Raw genomic sequence first — 22,049 nt, forward strand, 5'->3', positions numbered from 1 at the left:
CTGCTTTCATTTAATATTTCTGAAGATGACGACTCTAAAGCTGCACTCTTAACATATAAGTATGACCTGGATAAACTAAATGAGTGGTTTGCGAGGTTAGTGATAGTAAATGAGAAGCCATTCAGCATGGTGGAAAGCAAGGTTTTCATGGGATTTTGTAAATTTCTAAATCCCAGATGTGAGAAGACCTCTCGATCTACTGTGAAAAGAGAGTGTATGAAGATGTATGCCGTTGAGAAAGCTAACTTGAAAGCTCTATTGGAATCCGTATCCAGAATAAGTTTGACATCTGATATGTGGACGGCCTCAAATCAGAGAAAGGGATATATGTCATTGACCGCACACTTCGTTGATGCGGATTGGAAACTACAAAAGAGAATTTTAAACTTCCGCTATGTTCCTCCTCCTCATACCGGTGTGGTACTGTCCGATTGCATTTACAACTGTCTTGTTGAGTGGGGCATTGAAAAGAAAATTTCTTCAATTACTTTAGATAATGCATCATCCAACGATACGTTAATTTCTTTCTTACGTACTCAGTTCAAGGCTGCTGAAAATTTATTCTTCGAAGGTAAAATATTCCAAGTTAGATGTTGTGCTCACATACTCAACTTGATTGTGCAAGAAGGGCTGAAAGCAATTGATTCAACGATTGTAAACATACGAGACAGCGTTAAATATATAAGGGGGTCACCTTCAAGAATGAGTACGTGGAATGATATAATCCAACGTTTGGATTTGAAATCTAAACAGCAGTTGAAGTTAGATGTCTGCACTCGCTGGAATTCCACTTATGAAATGTTGGATACAGCTTTACAATTTAAAGTTGCATTCCCTGAACTTGCGGCACGTGATAAAATGTACGTATACGTGCCAAGTGATGAAGACTGGAAGAAAGCTGAAGATGTTCATTGGTTTCTCAAAGTTTTTTACGACTGCATAAAGATTTTTTCAGGAAATAAGTATCCCACGACAAATCTATTTCTTCATGAAATTATTTTCATTATGAACGCGCTTAAAAAATGTGCTGCTAATGGTCCGGAATTTTTAAAAGCGATGGCTCTAGGAATGCAGATGAAATCTGATAAGTATTGGGCTGAATGCCACTTATTAATGGCCATTGCAGTTATCCTATATCCACGATACAAGATGGCAATGGTTAGATTTATTTTCAGATCACTTTATTCCAGTTTCGAAAGAGTTTCAGCGGAGACCGTCGTTATTAATGCGGCAATTGAAGAGTTGTTCGCATCATATGTTGATAATTTGGCCGATTCATCAAGTGCAATAGGTACTTCTCAAACTACAGATAATTCTTCTACTGTGGGCGAGCGACTTCGTGACTTTATGTCTTTTTTAGACGAAGAAGAAACAGAGACGCAGAAAACTGAATCCGAAGTGGACAAGTATCTAAAGGAACCGGTCATAAAGATAAAAGATAATGATTTCGATGTTTTGCAATGGTGGAAGTCTCGAGCTCGTGAATATCCTAGACTTTCGTTGATGTCACGAGACATTTTATCAATTCCAATTTCGACCGTGGCATCAGAATCAGCTTTTAGCACTGGCAGCAGGGTAGTTAGCAAGTATCGAAGTTCACTCGCCTCGAATACAGTTGAAGCACTGATATGTACGCAAGATTGGTTGCATCCAGTTTGGGGCGGTAGCACTTTCGATGTTGAAGAGTATGAAGAGGACAATGAAATTGAAAATGTGGGCCAGACGCTTAAAGGAAAAGCTTTAAAAATTTTCATGAACGGATTTATAATTTTTGATATATTTTAACTATTTCGAATTGATGTTGATGTTGATTGTTGAGGACAAATTATTTTTTTGTGGTATGATATTGATAGTATCTAGAGGTTTATCATTTATGTCTTAGTAATGTGGCATTTAATTTGTATTTTTTAGCCAAAATTTTAATAACGTAACCTATGATGAATGATACAAACAAGCTCGAGCTCGACTCGAGGTAAACTCGACTCGACTCGAACCACTAGCTCGACTCGAACTCGACTCGACGGCTTTGGCAAACAAGCCAAGCTTCAATGTTGAGCTCGAGGCCGAGCTCGAGCTCGAGCTCGAACTCGAGTACACCATGGACAAGCCAAGCCAAGCTTGGCCCAGCTCGACTCGACTCGGCTCGATGCCCACCTCTACCGACCACTAGCCAATGGCTGGTGGCAGGGGGAGTAGCCAACCGGTTTCCGTGCGAAGACGAGACTGACGCTCCTCGAGCTCCAAGTTGTACAAACAGTTCAAATGAGATTAAAGTTATATGGCCCCCAGAGTGATGTATTTATAATATCTACACCATTCATATATTTTTAGAGATCATTGTAGAGTATTATCTAAAAAATGATTAATATCCAAAGATCATCTTGAACATAAAAATGCAGTATATTAAAGGCTGAAGTGAACCACACTATATGAAACAGTTGGATTAAATTCCTACGATCCGAAGCCTACCGAACCCGATCCAACTCGGCTTCCCTGACCGAGTTGGACTTGGTTCGGGTTAGGCTAACCATGCATCAGATTGGCCAGAGTCAGATGACCCAGACTTGGTCCCGGATCGGATCAAGTTCAGGTCAGGCTATTAAGTTTTCGGATCGGGTCGAGTTGGACCCAATCCAAGCTGATCCAGACTGATGCCTAGCTCTAGTTAGGCCAAATTCAACACTTACTATTTTTGGCCGAAAACCTCAAAGTCTAGTAGGAGTGGTGACCATAATAGCAAGTCACATTTTTAAGGTGCTCGAGTTGGAGTTTGAATCTAAAACTCTGTCCCAAGTTTGAGCTCATTATTTAATAGATTGTAATTTCATTTTATTTTATTTTTTTATCATCAACCAATTTATTTTGAATTTATTAGAAATTATTTTTATTTTTATCTCTCGTAGTTATTCCCTAAGAAATTAGGTGATCGACCTCATCATGTCCCGCCCAGTGTCAAGGGTAAGCTTCACAAACTCTTCTTACAATCCACAAGTTTTAAGCTTGTTTGGATGCTTGAAAAACCCAATTGGGAAATAGATTTTCATTTCCAAATTTTCAATCATGGACATGGATTTTATATAAGTAAAAAAGTAATTCAACTTTTCTTATTAACTTTTTTTTATATAGAGAAATACATATATACACGTTGACAGAATAAGTTGTGTATAAGAATACTTTAAGATGTTGGTTCTAAGATGTGAACATGATTGAGTATAATACAATTCATATAGTATTGGGTGGCATATGATGGAGTGGAATTGTGATTAGGGATGTCTCTCCAACAACATATAATTCGATTATTTAGAAAAGGTTGTCCAAACTGTCAAGCTTGTCCAAGACCGATAAGATAGCTGAAGGCATTGTAGATCATGTGGGAAAGAGAATCCTTATCTTTATAAGATTTAGAATTATACAACCACCAAGAAAATTTCTCTTTAGGCTCTGATGTTATAAAATGATAATTGAAAATTGAAAAACCAATCCTATTTGAATCCCATGGACCCATGGTTATTTATGGATTAAGAAACATGTAGTTACAACAATTTTCAGTTATAACAAAGATATGAGGTTTTAAATAAATTTTTATTTTTGTAGCCATCTCTCTAACTGATCCAAAGGTAGTTGGAGAGGAAATGAAGGAATGTTAACAGGGAACCCTTGTTAATATGTGTGTGTTTTTTAAGCTGTACAGTTCAATCGGTGGGCCATCTTTTGAATAGGCTACAAGTCATGGCCACAGGAAGTTTCTGTGTGGTTGGAAGCTATGTGCGGTCCACACAGATGCCAGTGGGAAATATACTCTGTCTATTAGTTTCTCAACCTCACAATTGGACAGGAATTGAAAAATCAAGCAGATCTAAAACTCATGTGGGCCACACATGACAGGAAACAATGAGAATGGAAATGCCAACCGTTGAAAACTTTCTAGAGGCCACCATGATGCTTATGTGCTATCCAAACCGTTCATAATGTCATTGACACTGAGATAAATAGTAGGCGCAAATATCATCTGATTCAAATTTTCTGTGGCCCCCACGAAGTTTCCAATGCTAGGCGTTCGATCCACTCTGTTTCCTATCGTGTGGCCTAAATGAAGTTGAGATCTGCTTGATTTTTGGAGTGCTTTACTATCGGGAGGTTGAGAAACTAATAGATGTAGTGCCCCATATAGCTTTCGACCACACTTTCTTTGCCCGGGGGCATGGGCAATCCGCATCCGCAACTCTCAATAGCCTATTGATTGGTTGGTCAGGATTGATCCACTGTTCACTATTATATTACAAAATGAAGAGAGGTACGGATTGGGTACTACCCTCACCCAGAGGTGTACACAAGTCGAACCGATTCGCGCTTGCCACAACTTGACTTGGCTTGGCCACTAGCTGACCCAGCTCGAACTTGGCTCAGCTCAGTCCTTGAGCCTGACTGGCCAGCTCTGCTTGGTTCGACTAGCAACTCGGGCCAATTCGAGCCAAGATCAAGCCAATGCGACATTTTCACAAACACATGAGGTGCACTTTCAAATTCTCAATACATGTAAAATCGTAGCAGTTGTTTACAAGTATTTTATCAAACACCTTGTAGTCAACATCAAAATCAAGAACATTTCGTTGAGTCATTTCATCAAACACCCGGTGAGCAACATCGATATGAAAGTAACCCAGTAACCAAACCGGTTCAATCCGAGTTCAATTTGAATCAAGTTGAGCTCGGGCAAGCTCGAACTCCTTCAAAATTTTTTGAGCTCAAAATATCAACTCGACTCAGCTCGAACTCAGTTTGGAACCGAGTCGAATTGAACGAGCTAACCAAGCTAACTCGGTTCCTGTACAGCTCTACCCTCACCAGGATGTGGCTAGAGAGGACAGTTCTGTGTGGGGAATTTGTGGGGTCCACCATAAGGTATTTGTCTTATCCACGCGGTTCATCCATTTTGATAGATCATTTCAGGCATTAGACCAAAAAGCAGGAAGATTGAAATCTCAAGTGGACCACACCACAGGAAGCAATGGGGATTGAAGTTCTACCGTTGAAAACTTCCGAAGGCCCACCAAGATGTTTATTTGTCATCCAACTTGTACATCAGGTCACGTCGACCTTTGTGAACAGAAAACATAATTATCATCTTGATCTAAAACTTCTGTGACCCCCACGAAGTTTTCAACGGTGAGCTTTCAATCCCACTGCTTCCTGTTGTGTGGTCCACTTGGATTTCAATCTGCATCCTTTTCGAGATTAAGCCCTAAAAAAAATTTTCAAAATGGACGGACGGTGTGGATAAAACATAAACATCACAGTGGCCCCAAAGAGCCCCTGCCAGGACCGTCCGTCTCTAGCGAGGTCCCGGTGGGTAGTACTCAATCCGCGTCCATGGCAGGGAATGGTGCTGCACTCGACGTGTACGAGATCTGATCTCGAATTTCCATGCAAGCTGAAGGTGCTGGCAAGGATAGTCGTACTCTCCCCACATGTGCCGTTGCAACATATGTCAGTGTGAAAGATCCAGGTCATTCATCAAGCGGGCCCACCATGAACATTCATTGTCCTGAAAATCAAGCCGGTCCACTCAATAAGTGGGTTATGCTTATATTTGAAAATTAGACAGTTTGAAGAAAATAACCAAACTACCTAATTCAATGTTGTGGCCCAGATGATGAGTAGAGAAGCCTGGTTTTCGGCAGAGGTCATGTTAACAACGAACCAAACACGGTGAACGGTATGGATCTCTTACATATCTAAACGATTAGCGCTTTTGATTTGGCCATCCATGCGCATGCGCACAACCACCGTACACGCAGCGGCAGATCCCAACCATCAATGCGAGATGGTCCAAAATCATGTGGCATAGAATCTCCAGAGTACAACACTCCCTAGTAAAAAACTGGATTGGTTGAAAACTAAAGGTAAGCCACAACATAAGGAAGAGCTGGGATGAGATGCCCACCCACCCTTAATTTTCGATGGGGCCCACCTTGGTTTGCATATACCATCCAATGCATCCATATGATGCTTCTCATCAAGACCGAGTCCGGGTCGACTCAGATGAGTCATGTGGGATTCTTGTGCCTTAAAACTAATAGACATCATATGTTAAGATCAAAATAATCGAAGAAAGTACTTAATCAAATAAGAAAAGCAGTGTAGGGAATTTTTGATAAATCGCCCATTTATTTATCACTTAGTTAGAAAACCCGTATATGAGTCAAGCTTGCAGTGCATAAAAACATTGAAAATCAACCGTCCATCACAACTCTAGCATCCTCCTGGCCCACCAAAATAGATATGCCTACCCCAATCTCCACCTAAGTTCCCACCATCAATCACTCTGTAGCACTGAGTCAGATCTTCATAGAGAGGGGTGTTGTCAGGGATGTCTTTAAAAGTGGTGGTGTTGTCCACAAACATCAGCTTTTTCATATAACAGGACTTTCTAAACCCTTCATCAGGAAAATGGCCACTGCCCATTTGAGGACTTTGGATGCTTTCAAATGTGAATACTTCACCACCCCATTGAACTATAGAGGCACTGTCAGCTAAGGTTGTGAATAGGGACTTAGGCCAGTAGCCTACTTCGATGTTGTTGTCTCCGAATGTCAGCCACCAATCACCACTATTTGGATCCTGTAAAAGTAGCAACCAGATCAGGTGAGGCCCACTAGTTGGTGATGTAGAGCGGGTCATGGACAATTTCATGGCCAAGATGGATCAGAGAAACAGGTTTTATTAGAGGCGGAAGTGATCCGGATAGTCAGAACCTTAAAACTGGCATATCTTGCAAACTGAAATGAGTTACACGACCTACCATATTTGATTTTGGGTAGAAGAAGCTACTTTAGCCAAACCAGCCAAATTTGTGAGATTCCATCAGATCCTCAGTCAAAAATCGATTTTATTTTCATTTTTACTAGGTTTTAGTTTGATTGTAACTTTTCATCCGTTAGGCTTTAGGAGTTGTGTCCAACATGAAAAGTGCTTAGAAAAATTAGGAGAATAGTATGGTTGAGCCAAATATGACACTTAATAAGTTTGGCCGAAAACCATGAGGTCTAGTGGAAATCATGACAGTATAAATAAGTTTACTATTTATAATAAGTCACGATTTACAGAAATTTTCATTATAGTTTGATTCTGAAACTTCTTACCAGGGTTCGTGGCACTAGGAGGTTGTAAACTTGTTTTTGAGAATGAATCGATTACTTTGGAATTTCTAAAAATTATTTTCTATTTCTTTCTTTGGCTAGTAGATTTGAGGTATCTCTGTGAAGAGTCCAATAAAGCTCCATGGGTCGGAGTATTTACCCCCCTGAGAAAGATGGTGCTTGACCTCAACATATCCTACTTGCATCAGTTGGATTGGACGCAGGAACCATTCACCAAGTGGGTCCTTACTCTTATTCCAGTGGTAGACTCTCTGGAGTTTCAACACCTGGCTGAGGGTTCAAGTACCCATAGGTGGTGAAATCCCACCATGGCGTGAGTGTGTGGTGGTGCGTGTGAGTGTTAAAATAAAATAAAAAATAAAAAAAAAGTGGGTCCACTAAGAAAAAGGCCTTGACCATTCAGGCTGGACTGCCTGCAGAGGGAAGAGGAACTAAAGGGAATATGGGACATTGGGGAAGAGAGTGGCCACCATAGAAACTTCCATATTATGTGTCATCCAACCCATTCAACAGATATGTCCCACCATGATCAAGGGACACACCATAACTTAGTTTTTAAGCATGGTTGTACATTGCTCCCTGCAGTGTGTCCCACCTCAGTTTTGGATCAAGATGGTTCCTGGTATGTATGGTGAACATTGGGAGCTGCACTAGATTCATGGTTTGGATTCCACATAAGCATCGTGCATGGCCCCATACATCTCAAACGTATAGTAATCACTAATCATACATAACGGGCCAGAAGCCCAATGGGCCAGCCAGGCCCATTCTCTAATAAGAATGAGAGATGCAAGGTACCTTGAATACTTGGAGGGTGATTTCCTTCTGATATCCATCGTAGGTAGAAGTTGGTTGTATGGTAGAGCCAACGGGTATATCTCTGCTAACTTGTACAAAACCAGGGCACAATAGATTGTAGCAGCCTGTACTCTTGTAATCATCTGCCTGATATTACAAATATACATCCATATAAGTAAGCAAAAGTATAACCATCCAAACCGTCCAAATCATGGGGCATAGTGTAGATGGGTGAGGGTCCCAAAATCAGATTGACTATACGGTTCTAACAGTCTAATTTGTTGAATCTTGACCTTTACTTTCTTTTTCAATTTTTAACGTTCTATTTGATAGTTGCCAATCTGACGGTTGAGATCATCCTTTTACCCTCTTATTTCTTGGGTCATGATCTGATCCAAACAGGCCCCATGATTCGGACAGTTTTGCATGGCGTAAATGCATGCCACGAATAGGTGGCTGACTGCATGCATATTGATGGCCTTACTCAGATAGAGTACCATGATAACAGACCGGATAATCGGTATCACCAATTGAGATACATGGGAATAACTTCTGTTCTGGCCACTTCAAGATGTGACCCATTAATTGGACGGTACCGATCAACCCATCAACGGTTTGTATGTAGGTAAGCAGAGATTGATGGTTGTGAAGCTTACTGTCCAGTACACAAACAGCCGTGGAAGGGAGTCACCAAAAATTTTAGGATATACCTGAGGAAATTAGAAGCTCACTGGACCGTTAGTTATCGTGAAAAATCAATCTAATCCACTCATCAAGTGGAAAACGCATTTTACATCAAATCGGACCGTTAATCTTTCGTTTTTGTAACATATGCCCTGTTTGATGGATCGAACTAATTATTGAGCCAGCAGATTTGCGTCATGAGGACCACCTTTTGGACGGCTTGGATGCCAAAATAGATGGCACGTTGGGGTGTTTGCGCAAGGTAGAGGGTAAGGTGCATGGGAAGAATCATCTAAATTAGTTATCAAGCACTCTATATATCTACATACGTGACACACGAGTATGAGATCCAGACAGCTTATCTGCTGTGCCATAAGCCAACAGTCGAGATGATCGTAGCCCCTTATGGGAGAATTAATGCCCATTGTATGTAAATCATTAGTCAGACTGTTTTCTAACCATCGGTTTCTAATCAACAAAAATCATCAAACTGATAAATTCATCTGACCAGCCTAAGTTTATAGGTGCAGCCCATCCATAAAGGGGCCTAGCAGATGAACGGTCTCGATCTTATACATCTTTACTACTGTCTTATGAATGGAGATGGAGAGCTCCATAACTATTTTGCATATTACTCATTATGGTCAGATCTTCATCCCATGCAGGCCCACTGATGCCTGGACCTGAGGAATCCGATTCCAGTAAATCGGGTTTGAATAAAAGGCCGAGGATCCAATCGGGTACACCATTGCATCTCGTCAAAGTCAGTTTGAAACATGTTTGGATCTAAAATCAGCTCAAGAATCCAAAATGGGGCTGTCAACGGCACGAATCTGGGCCTTATTAGTGAGAAGTAAACTCACATGATGTGTTTTGAAAATAATAATAATAAGATGGGATTTTTAACAGAATTAAAAAAAATAATAAAATTCCTCAATTGATTTTACCAAATAGTGCCGCCAGACTGGTAGTGCTTTTTAAAAAAGAGAAATTACATTGCTGCCCTCTAAGATGAACCTAGAATACGGTGGATCAAATCATAAGGTGTGCCAATCCATAAAACTAATGTATACCGTTCAAATATCCCAATTCAAATATATCCCATCTGATATGAGAGATCAGATGATTTGTTCCTCTTGTCACCATGGTGTGGTACATACACTTACTGGATTGGATATTATACACGGGCCAGGTGCCCCCAAACCCTCCCTCCCAGAACAAAAAAAGAAAATCAATTGGGGGCATTTTTGCAATTTCATCCCTCAAAAAGCACTTGCAATACTAGAGTTGGGCATCCAATCCAGTCGGACCAATTTAGGGCTGACTCGACTCGATCCGGTTTTGACATAGGCATGACCCGAACTCAATCCGACTCGATACCGAGTCTAGCATGCCTGACTCGATCTGAGTCTGGTCTAGCCTGGACTGATTCATACTGAGTCCGATCCATTAAGAAGTACCAAGTTAGGTCGAGTTGGCACCAAGTTGGATTGAGAGATGAGGAAGGGAGAGACCGAGAGAGTGGAGAGGAGGAGGGTAATGGTGGTGGGTGGTTGTCAGGCTTGGAATATAAGGAGGATGACGGAGGGAGAGAGATTTTGGGATCGGGTCAATGTAGGGTGTGCGAGTAGGGTTAGAGAGTCAGGTTCGGATCGAGTCGGGTCTAACCGGATCGAGTTTCAGGTCGAGTCAGCTCAAGTTACTAGGTAACTCGAACTCGACTCGGTTTAAGTTCGGATTGGGCAAAGCCTACTCGGTTCGGAACGACTCACCCATTCAGTTTGGGTCGAGTCGGATCTAAACGAGTTGGACAAGAGTTGAGTTAGCCGGATCGAGTCTTCCGGTGCCCACCTCTATCCAACAATATTAGTAAAATATTGATTCCAGTAAAAAAATCGTTTTTTCTTTCACAACATATACTGCAAACTTACTATCCATCCAGCCTCTATGGTATTGACTTGATATGACCGGCCATTGACAATCCATAACTGGGCCAAACTGAATTGACTTTGATCATCTTGAAGTATTGGGTCCCACACATTCATAGTCACTCGGGTTCCTAGCACCTGATCAGACAAGTTTGCAATTGCATACTTGATCAAAGAAAACAAGTAGATTAGTGTTAAATACATCACCGAGAATTTATTTATTTTTTGCTCCAACAGAAAAAGTCGCCAGTGAGCCGGCGCTATCACTGTAACTTATAGCTGTCCTAGTAGCATTGTGACATTTGGACACTCCAGCAAACCAATCGGAACCGTCCACTAGGTTGAGCACACATTTTATTTCCTCAATCTGAAAATCACAGCTATCCTAGCCATCTATTTTCCAAGCCACAGCTCGCATGATGGGAATCTTCTGATGGAAGTGATTGTATAGAGCCATAGGAAATTCATGATGGGCCATAACAAATACACGGCACAAGTTGTTGATTGGGCTTATTTTTATTAAATGGTTTTGACCATCCATTTTTTGGGCTGTTATTTAGATGGTTAGACGCAACGTACGGCACAGATCGGTTGGCTAGGCTGTCCAGGTGTTCCCATAGAGCAATATAATTTAATGACAATGCTGCCTCTTGGATACTGATGAATGGCTCAGATCCTGCACGTTTCGGCTTAAATATACCAAAACGACAAAAATTACTTACATGATGACTAGATGGGGAGTTGAGTTGGGCCCCATTTTCTACATTTTTTCGACCATAATCAGAGAGAGATTTTGTTCTCATTAAATCTTGCATTTTAGTCCGTCGAATGGGTACAGTCCCAAGGGGGCATCCACCATCCTTAAGCCCAATATGTAGATTGGCATTTAAAGGGTCTTGATTTTCCATCCCTTCTGGATAGGAAGTGGGCCTCATCTGCATAGTGAGTTACAATCTCAGACGTTAAAAAAATGCATATGTAAATAAACATGGAATCATTAATATTAAAAAGGGATTAAAAGATTGGAAAGGGATTAAAAAAAATGCATATGGAAATACAATGGCTAACATGTCATCATTGAAATTGAAAAGGGAAACGTTCCCATAAGTTCAAATCGTATGATGATTACAAGGCAAGATACGTATGCTGAATCTAAACCGTGCATCTGGCGCTGGACCTTCTATTCACCATACATCCCAGAATAATCACAATTAAAAAAGTCAGGTGGTACACACCACATGCAGCAATGTGCAATTACACCTAAAACTTATACATTCACTTGTTGTGGCCCACTTGAGTTAGAATGGGATCTGTTTTGGTATGTTCCTTCATCATAGTGTGGCTTATTGGCTGATTGCTCGTTCGATGATGTATACACAATACAGTGGACCCTATATTCCATTTGGAAGTTTCGATGATGCTCACACTCCTCCCCAAGTACCTCATTTTTTCATTTGGTGTGGCCCACGTGTGTTATGGATCATGCAGGATCCTATATTGTAAGCGTATAACATGGAGGTGCACATCTAATGGACGGGTTGGATGCCAATCACATATCACTGCATGCCACACAAAACTTGAACATGAAGCAGTACAGTAAATCAGAATGTATGTGATCATTCTATCAACGTGATTTCCCTGTAGTGGCTGCTGGGGAGTCGGTTCGATCAGATGGATGGTCCAGATCAATGTTTCAGATAGCCCATATAACCGAATATTATGTGACCATAAGTATCTTTGTTCTTAACAATGCATTTGGATGCCAACAAATGAGAGGTTAGATTCGTCAATTGGCAAGTTTCTTTGAGCATGGCCATGCATGATGGAAGCCATAAGTTCAATGGTCTGGATCACTAAAGCATGGGCCTCTTATTATATTAATGGTGATGATAATTTTTGAACATTTAAACCAAACATTCATACTTTTTAGTGACCAAACTTTGTGTGACATAATGTTATCCAAGGAGATCTAATCCACATGGGTGATCTGAATGGTTCATTTATCACATACTTTCATGAATGGGCCATGGACTGAAAATCACAATGGTCAAACTTCACTCAACCAGTTTAAAAAATGAAGTTATGCAAAAATCAATAGACAGATTTTGTGTACCAATTTCTAAATGATTAGGATAGGATGGCCCATTCATCATTGATGATGGGTTTTGATAAATGGAAATCAGAGAGAATAAGAAGATGATGATGATGATAATAATAATAATAAAGAGAAACATACATGGATTGTGTGATTCTTCAACAAAGGATGATCGAAAGCTGGTTGCTTATACATGTCCACACAATCGAAGATGTCACCATGTTCATTCTATAAGAACCATCAAACCTCCATCAATATTCAAAAACATCCTAATGATGGCATGGATGCTGTTGATTGTGATTACAATGTTGACGATGATGATGATGATGATGGATTTTAAGCTTTTATCTGTTTGTAGAATCAGAGGACTGAGAGTGCTTTTGATGCACAAAATTTTCAGCCCTTCCACCAGTGGGACACCAAACAAAGGATTTGGATCACTACAAACTAAACCCCTCTAGACGTAAGCTTCAGATGATTTAAATAATAATAATAATAATAATAAACACTGGTGCAATGAATCACATGGTAGTGATTGTTAGAAAACTCACCTGAATGCTTTTGACAGCAGGCTTATTAAGAACCTTGAGCTGTGCCTTCAATTCCATGTATTCTTCTTTGGATAGACTTCTTGCATTTCCATAAACAAGAGAAATTGCCAACAAAACTAAAATCAAAATCCTACTATTACAACTAATTGGAGTGGACATCGAGGATAGGAGATGAAAACTTCTTAGGAAATAGAGGACAGGTAGATGGACACTTTATCTCAAATGAGGCTATTTATAATGTTGCTCTAGATAGATCTGGGAACTCTCTTGACTTCCGTCCAGGGTGTGAAAAGGTGATAAAGTGAAACTAGTTTTATTGAAGTCAATCATTAGTAGTTTCTTTTGCATGTGCGACACATGACCAATGGGTCATTTGGTGGGCCACCTTGCTAATAAAATTATGTGGACGTTGGAATTGATGGTTGGATAGGTTTGTGAGGGGTGCTGATTGTATACTACCGGCATTAGGACTTATCTGGAGATGGAGAGTCTATCAGCGGATTTGTGGGGCCAACCGTGATATATTCATTTTATCCACACCGTCCATCCATTTTGACAGATCATTTTAGGTCATGAGATGAAAAAGGAAGCAAATTTAATGCTTAAATGGACCACACCACAGGAAGCAGTGGGGATTGAATTCATATTGTTGAAAACTTTCTAAGGCTTATCATAATGTTTATTACCCATCTAACCTACTCATAAGGTCAGACCTGTTTGAAGGGAAGACATAAATATCAACTTGATCTAAAATTCCTGCGCTCTGCGAGAAGTTTTGAACGGTAAGCTTTCAATCCCCTCTACTACCTGTGGTGCACTTGAACCTTCAAGCTACTTTCCTTTGGGGCTCGTGTTCTAAAATGATATGTCAAAATGGACGGACAGCATATACACCATAATAAGCTAGCCCTGACAAAGCCGTCCATCTCTAGCTAGCCCTGACAGAACTGTCCATCATAATAAGTACCCAATCTGAGTTATTTGTGAGAAGAGAGAATTAGAGCATACCAGAAATCCTTCCACTGCGGGATCCATTATCTAACTTTCTGGAAAATTTTAATTTTGATTCACATGGTGTGGCTAACGTAGGTGTTAGAGTGTCTTAATTTTAATAGTGTCCTTTCATTCCAATGGGCCACATCAAAAGAATAGGTAATTGGATGGGACATATACATGCATGACTGAGACTTGCACATGATTTGGACGTTTTTAATGGTGGTGACCCATCTCAACTTCTCCCACATGAAGATGCGTGATGGACCTGATCGATGGTGTTGATCTCATCCACATGAAGCGGTTGGATCCAGGTCAAATCATGCCTTGCTAAAAATCTCCACATCGCGGTGGAATTAATGATTTCTGGGGTTAATGGAAAAGTTTGGCAAGTAATACAAGCTCGAGGTTTTGGCCCATGTATATTAAGAGTCGTGATTTTATCGAAATGTCCCACAATTTTCCACGATGTACCTTTTTATTGGTTACCGTGTCATTTCATGTCACGTCTTCGGAAAGCCTTTCACAATAACTTCATGAGATAGAAATTTAGGTGAAGCCCACAGCGACATTTGTGAGATATCCAGCCGTCCATATGTTTTTAAAGACATGGGCTCAAAAATGATGTAGGTATGTATGGGAAATGGTACCATGAGGTCGTCCTCATGGGAACTTTCCATGAGGTTGAGCTGTGTGGGCCCCACCGTGATGTGTCTCAAATATCCACCCCATCAGTCAGATGCACCATTCCATGGTGGGACATGGGCTTAAAAATCAAGTCAATAAATGACTTGGGTGGACCACACCACATATAACATTTGAGAGGGGTTACCCTCCCATTAAAACATCTATAATCATTTATTGGGCCCATCGAGATGTGGTTTACAAATCTAGCCCGTCTATTATGTGTGTCCCATTATGTGTGTCCATTATATGGGAAAAGGTAGCTCGGCCTCACGATAAGCTCCCGTGATGTCGAGTTGTGTGGGCCCCACCGTGATGTGTGTCGACCATCAACATCGTGCATTTGATGGGTCCCCTCTAAATTATGGGATATCCCAAAAATCAGCCATATACGGAACTCAGGTAGGCCATACCATCTAAAATTATGTGAATACACCGTTAAAACATCTAAAAGCACTTGGTGGGGCCCACCTGAGTTTTGAATGCTGCTGAAACTTGGTCTGAACCCTCATCCAAGTGGGACACACATAATGGATGGGCTTGATTTGCAAACCACATCTCGATGGGCCCAAAAAATGATTATGAATGTTTTAATGGTGCACGGCCCCTCCCTACTTCTGTATGTGGTGTTGTACACGAAAGTCACGTATTGACTTGATTTTTGAGAACTAGGCCCACGATGGAATGGTGCATCTGACTGATGGGGTAGATGTTCGAAACGCATCACGGTGGGGCCCACACAGTTCGACCTCATGGGATGGCCCCGTGAGGTGGAGCGCATAGTACCTTTTCCCTCTATATATATATATATATATATATATATATATATATATATCTCCCTCGCACTTTATTGTCTACGCACCTTTTTCTCACCGTACAAAGGTCTGATAAGTTCAGTTGGCCCTCACTGCAATGTATATGTGAAATCTACTTTGACTACTAAATGTGTCCCCCTCATGTTAAGCCCAAGGCCCAAATATCATCCTTATCCGTAATTCTAGTGGGCCACAGCAATGAAAATAATTTTGAAGGTGATGTCTCCTGTACACTGATTACTATCTTGTGTTAAACATGTATCACAAATGATGCTGGTTTTTCATCCTTAAGCCTAAAATCGTGTGGCACATATCCTTCACTTGTCAACAATCATCGACACCAATTCCAATAAATTCAAATCATCATCGTATAAGCCTTAACCCAACTAAATGGGGTCAGAAAGGGTGCTTAGAAAGGTTTAGGTCCGTCAACAGGGGCGACCAACCAAATATTCATGTCTCTCTGGTTTAAAACGAAAGGTGTAAGTACGAGTACACTCTTGTAAATAAAATCTCATGGATACCCATACACACACACACCCACGCAAGTACACTCGCACTCGTGCCCACGCCTAGCCCACCCCAAAGAGTAGCTAACTTTTGCACACGTGTGGTACATGTGCCACACCTGCCAATGTGCCATAAGTGAGATACCCATCTGTAAAATTTTCCACGGTGTACTTTTTATTGGTTACCATGTCATTTCATGTCACGTCAACGCTAATTTCTTTGGAAAGCCTTTCATAATAACTTCATGAGATGGAAATTTAGGTGAAGCCTACGGTGACATTTATGACCAATGGGTCATTTGGCCACGTTGCTAATAAAAATGTTGAATATTTAGTCAAGATTGGTAGACATTTAATTGACAGTTAAAAATGACAAATATTAGAAGGTTAGGATTTTCTTGATTTTTTGGGGCCAACCATGATGTATCGTTTTATCCACGTCGTACATCCATTTTGAGGGATTATTTTAGGTCATCAACTGAAAAAAGAGTCAGATTTAAGACTTAAGTGGACAAAACCAGTGGGGATTGAATTCCTACCATCGAAAACTTCCTAAGGCCCACGGTGATGTTTATTATCCATCTAACCTGCTCATAAGTTCAGACTTGTATGAATGGAAAACATAAATATCAACTTGATCCAAAACTCCTGTACCCATCAAGAAGTTTGGAACGGTAAGATTTCAATCCCACTGCTGCTTGTGATGTGACCCACTTGAACCTTCAATGTACTTTCCTTTTGGGCTCATCTCCTAAAATGATATACCAAAATGGATGGACCGCATGGATAAAATATATACATCACGGTGAGTCCTGACAGAATCATCCATCTCTATCTAGGTCTGGAGTGGGTAGTATCCAATCTGAGCTATTTGTGAGAAGAGAATCAGAGAATACATATTATTTTACTGAGAAATCCTTCCACTCGGTATCCAATATTATCTAACTTCTAATAACTGGCCTTCTAGACTTTCTGAAAAATCTTAATTTTGATTCACATGGTGTGTGTGATTGACGTGGATGTTGGAGTGTCCTACTTTTAACGTGGATGAGCTCATGCCATAAATTCAGCTGATATAATGGATGAACGGTGTGGATAAGCAATATACATCAAGGTGGGACTCACATATATTTTGTGGCCTTCTCAATTTTTGTGTCTAAATATCAATTAGTCAAATCAAGCACTGAGAATAGTGCTATAAATACCCGCTGAAATAATTAGTACCCATTTATGGGGTATTTACCACTGAATTTTAAAGCCCTTAAAAATCTTAATTTTGATTCACATGGTGTGGCTAGCGTGGATGTTGAAGTGTCCTAATTTTAAGGGTACTGCCCTTTCATTCCAACAGGGCACATCAAAAGAATAGGTGATACATGCATGATTGAGACTTGCACATAATTTAGAAGTTTTTAATGGTGGTGACCCATCTCAACTTCTCCCACTTGAAGATGTGTGGCAGACCTGATCAATGGTGTTGATCTCATCCACATGAAGCCGATGGATACAGGTCAAGTCATGCCTTGCTAAAAATCTCCACATCACCATCGAATTAATAGTTTATTGGTTGCAAGTAATACAAGGTTGAGGACGCTTTAGCCCATGTATAATAAAAATCATGATTCTATCCACCTATGTCACAATTTTCCACGCATGTTCCTCTCACGGCTTTTCATTGTTTTTCATATAATGTCATGTCACGTCATGACGCTGGATTTGCTTTGGAAAGCTAGCAGCGGATTGGCTGGTGTATTGACGTCAACAAGTCCTGTATGTCCCATCATGATGTATGTTGATGCAATTTCCTAGTAGACCTTTCCTAATTGACCCTTTGATAACCCTCCAATGCCTAAGGACTTTAGGAGGTGTTTGGAGCATGGGATTAGATGCGTTTAAGTGGGATGGAATTACCAAAATGTAATGATGCACTATGTCAGGGATTGTCCTCTAATCCCATGGCTTGGAGGCCATCCCACTTCATGTTTGAGAAATTGATTGGCTACTTATCTTGCCACTACCGGTCGGTGCTCTGTGGGCCCCCCTATGATATATGTGTTTCATCCATGTCGTCCACCCATTCTTCCATGTCATTGTATGGTATGAGCCCAAAAATGAGTTTGATCCAAATCTCAAGTGGACCGCACAGTTGGCCCCAGGAGGTTTTTAATGGTGTAATTCAATCACTACTGTTTTCCCATGGTGTGGTCTACCTGAGATGTATATCTACCTCATTTTTGGGATCAAGCCCTAAAATTATATTTCAAAATGGATAGACGGCATGGATAAAACACATACATCATGGTGGGGTCCACAGCACTAACCACTAGCTACATGAAACCCAAAGTAGAATTGCAAAAACCCTTGCCCTGGCGCTTATTCCAAGAAGGGGCTTCATAACCCATACCTTACGTGAGTCTCAAACAAACATTGCAATGATCCATGGGATCTTAAAACCGGCCCACTCCCACCAAATCTCATTTAAACGCATGCGCCAGATGCCCCCTTAGAGTCTTTTAAAGGATACGATCTCTTTGGAAAAGAGTCACCAGTCGAGTATTAGGGTATGGGTGTGTATACCTTACATTGGTTAGGGATACCTCTATTTATAGGGGAAGGAAGACGATGGCGTAAGGAGTCTTTCCTGATATGTTGGAGCCGAATCCGTTTATATCCGGGATCTTTGCGAGTTTATCGTGACCCGATATTCTCGGGATCTGATCCGATCCTCCGAAGATCTTGGGAGAGATCTTCGGGCCATTGGAAAGATCTTTGGACTATTGGTCCGAGGATAGGTCGTATGCCGAGTTTTTCGTGGAGTCAGTATTTGCCTTCTCTCAATGGTCACCCTGAACTATAGCCGAGCTCTGGTTGAGCTACGATCGAGCTATTGGTTAACCTATAACCGAGATATGACCGACTTATAGTCGAGCTATGACCGACCTATAGCCGAGCTATAAGCTGAGCTCTGGTCGAGCTACGACCAACCTATATGTTAGGTTAGCAATTGGCCATTTAAGTGGACTTACGGTTACATTTTCTTTGAGTGTCCTTATAGTCGCATCGACCTCCTGGAAGGTTGGCATGTTTTTGGACGTAGATGCACCTTAGAGCTTGGAACTCGAAGAGACCGTGCTGGTTAGTAGAGTTGGTCCATTCCATAAGTTGACCTAGCAACTTTTACTATTTTTCACCTAACAATGTATATATATAGACACACACACTCGAGTCATGCCAGATTCCTATGCCTTAAAACTACCATAAGACATCATATTTTATGATCAAAATAATGCAAGGAGTTAATTGATTAAATAAGAAAAGCATTGTAGGGATTTATTTTTATTTATTACTTATCTAGAAAACAAACCCATATGTGATTCAAGCTTACACGGTGCATAAAAACATTGAAAATCCACCATTAGTCTCGAAGTCTAGCATCCACCTGGCCCAGCAAAATAGAAATGCCTACCCCAATTGCCACCTAAGTTCCCACCATCAATCACTCTGTAGCACTGAGTCAAATCTTCATAGAGAGGGGTGTTTAACGCAGGGATGAACGTGATGAGGATAACTACTCCGAATCCACGGAGCTTCTCTGGGCTCCTCACAGAGACTTCTCGAATCCACGAGAAAAGAAAGCAGAAAATAGAATAAATTTCTAATAAATTCAAAATTGATTAATTGATGAATAAAAATGAGTTCACAACCCTTTAAATAGGGGTACCAAGCAATAGGAAAGAAATCAGAATCAAACTAGAACTCAAACTTCTAGAATCCGCGACTTACTATAAATAGTAAACTTACTATTTATAGACGATCGCGATGTCTACTAGTGCGCAAGGTTTTCGGCCAAAAATAGTAAGTGTCCTATTTGGCTTCACCAAACCATTCTTCTAATTATTCTAAGCTCTTTTCATGTTGGGCGCAACTCCTAAAGCCCGACGGATGAAGAGTTATAATCAAACTAAAACTTACTATTTATAGTAAAAACGAAATTAAAATAAGGAAACGACCGTTGATCCAGGGGTTTTTTGTGTAATTTCGAGCTGCATAACCAGGCATAGTAGGGTTGGTTTGCTAAAGTAGCTTGTTCTACCCAAAAATCAAATATTTTACGTCAGATAACTCATTCCGGATTGTGAGATACGCCCGATCTAAGGTCCGACGGTCGGGATCACTTCTGTCGTCGACCGGGCCTTTTCTGATCCATCTTGGCGATGAAACCGTCTGCGACCCGCTTTACATAAGTCCCCTCTACTTCAAAAGAACTCGTCCTCGAGTTCTCATCCTGCTCTGGTTCATGATTACTCGGTTAGGTCCGCGAAGTTGAAAGTCCGTGAGATTGCCATGTCATCTGGAAGATCAACAACCTAAGCGTTATCATTGATCATTCGAATGATTGGAACGGGTCCAATCTTCTTATTTTTCAACTTGTTGTATGTCTCGATTAGAAATCTCTCTTTGCACAGATGAACCATAACGCGGTCGCCCACCTTGAACAATTTTTGTCACCGATGCTTGTCCACTTATTCCTTGTACTTCTCGTTCGAGGCATGTAGCTTGGTCTGCACTTCTGCATTGATGCCCACGATCTTATCTGCCATATGTTCAGCTGCAATGCTCGTGCCTGGGTGCTTGGGTAGAGGGACCAAGTCAAGTGTATGGCGAGGCACTCGTCCGTAGATAATCTGAAACGGTGATCTCCCTGTCGAGCGGTTTACCATGTTGTTAAATGCAAACTCTGCTTGAGACAAGGCCAAATCTCACTGCTTCAGTTTTTCTCCTGAAATACAGCGAATGAGGTTTCCCAACATGCGATTCATAACTTCAATCTGCCCATCAATCCGTGGGTGGTAAGCACTGCTAATTTGAAGTCGTGTATCGAATCAATTCCATAAAGTCCGCCAAAAGTGGCTAATGAACTTCGTGTCACGATTGAAAGTAATGGTCTTGGGGACCCCGTGTAGCCGTACAACCTTCCTAAAAAATGATTCGCCATATGTGTTGCATCGAGAGTCTTCTTACATGGGATAAAGTGTGCTATCTTGGAGAAACGATCTACCACCACGAACACCTAATCCATGTCGCGTTGTGTTTGTGGGAGACCAAGCACGAAGTCCATTGATAAATCCTCCCAAGGACCGTCAGGCACAGGTAACGAGGTGTAGAGGCCCGTATTCTGAGATTGCCCCTTGGAAGTTTGACAAACATGACAACGTTGTACGGCTTTTTCCACATCACGTACTGATTGCAGCCAGTAATACCACTCTTCCACAAGAGCTCGCTTCTTGTCTCGCCCCAGGTGTCCAGCAAGGCCACTTCCATGTAGCTCCTGAATAATCTACTCCCTCAAAGAACTTTGGAGGATGCACAATCGATTTCTTTGGAAGAGAAAATCGTCCTGTATATGGAGGTCACTGAGGTGACCTTCTTGGCACTTCATCCAAGAATCTTTGAAGTCCTCATCCTCGGCATACAGCTCCTTGAGACAGTCGAAACAGACCACCTTGTTACTCATCGTAACAAGTAGTGATGCACGACAGCTAAGTGAATTAGCCACCTTGTTCTGTTGCCCTGACTTGTGCTTCAGAACGAACGTGAATTCCTGTAAAAATGCAACGTTAGTCTGATTATTAATAAACTTTAATGCTTGATGGTCAGTGTACAAAACAAACTCTCTTTGAATCAGATAATGTCGTCAATGTCGCAGCGCCTAAACAACTGCGTATAACTCAAGCTCATAAGTCGACCACTTCTTTCGGGCTTCACTAAGCTTCTCGCTGTAGAAGGCTACCGGCCTGCCTTCCTGTGATAATACTCCTCCAATTCTAACGT

General features: G+C 41.1%; 1 protein-coding gene across 1 annotated transcript; it reads right to left on the bottom strand.

Moving 5' to 3' along the window:
* Positions 1 to 6,169: 6,169 nt before the first annotated feature.
* On the bottom strand, positions 6,170 to 13,273 carry LOC131219070 (protein neprosin-like). Its single transcript, XM_058214053.1, has 7 exons — positions 13,217 to 13,273; positions 12,807 to 12,893; positions 11,293 to 11,505; positions 10,554 to 10,735; positions 9,638 to 9,659; positions 7,959 to 8,105; positions 6,170 to 6,621 (listed from the first exon to the last, which is right to left on the bottom strand). Exons 1-7 carry the CDS (start codon positions 13,271 to 13,273, stop codon positions 6,253 to 6,255), a joined length of 1,077 nt encoding a protein of 358 aa, XP_058070036.1. The 3' UTR covers positions 6,170 to 6,252.
* Positions 13,274 to 22,049: the final 8,776 nt, after the last annotated feature.

This window comes from Magnolia sinica, chromosome 11 (assembly GCF_029962835.1).
Source record: "Magnolia sinica isolate HGM2019 chromosome 11, MsV1, whole genome shotgun sequence".
Taxonomy (NCBI): domain Eukaryota; kingdom Viridiplantae; phylum Streptophyta; class Magnoliopsida; order Magnoliales; family Magnoliaceae; genus Magnolia; species Magnolia sinica.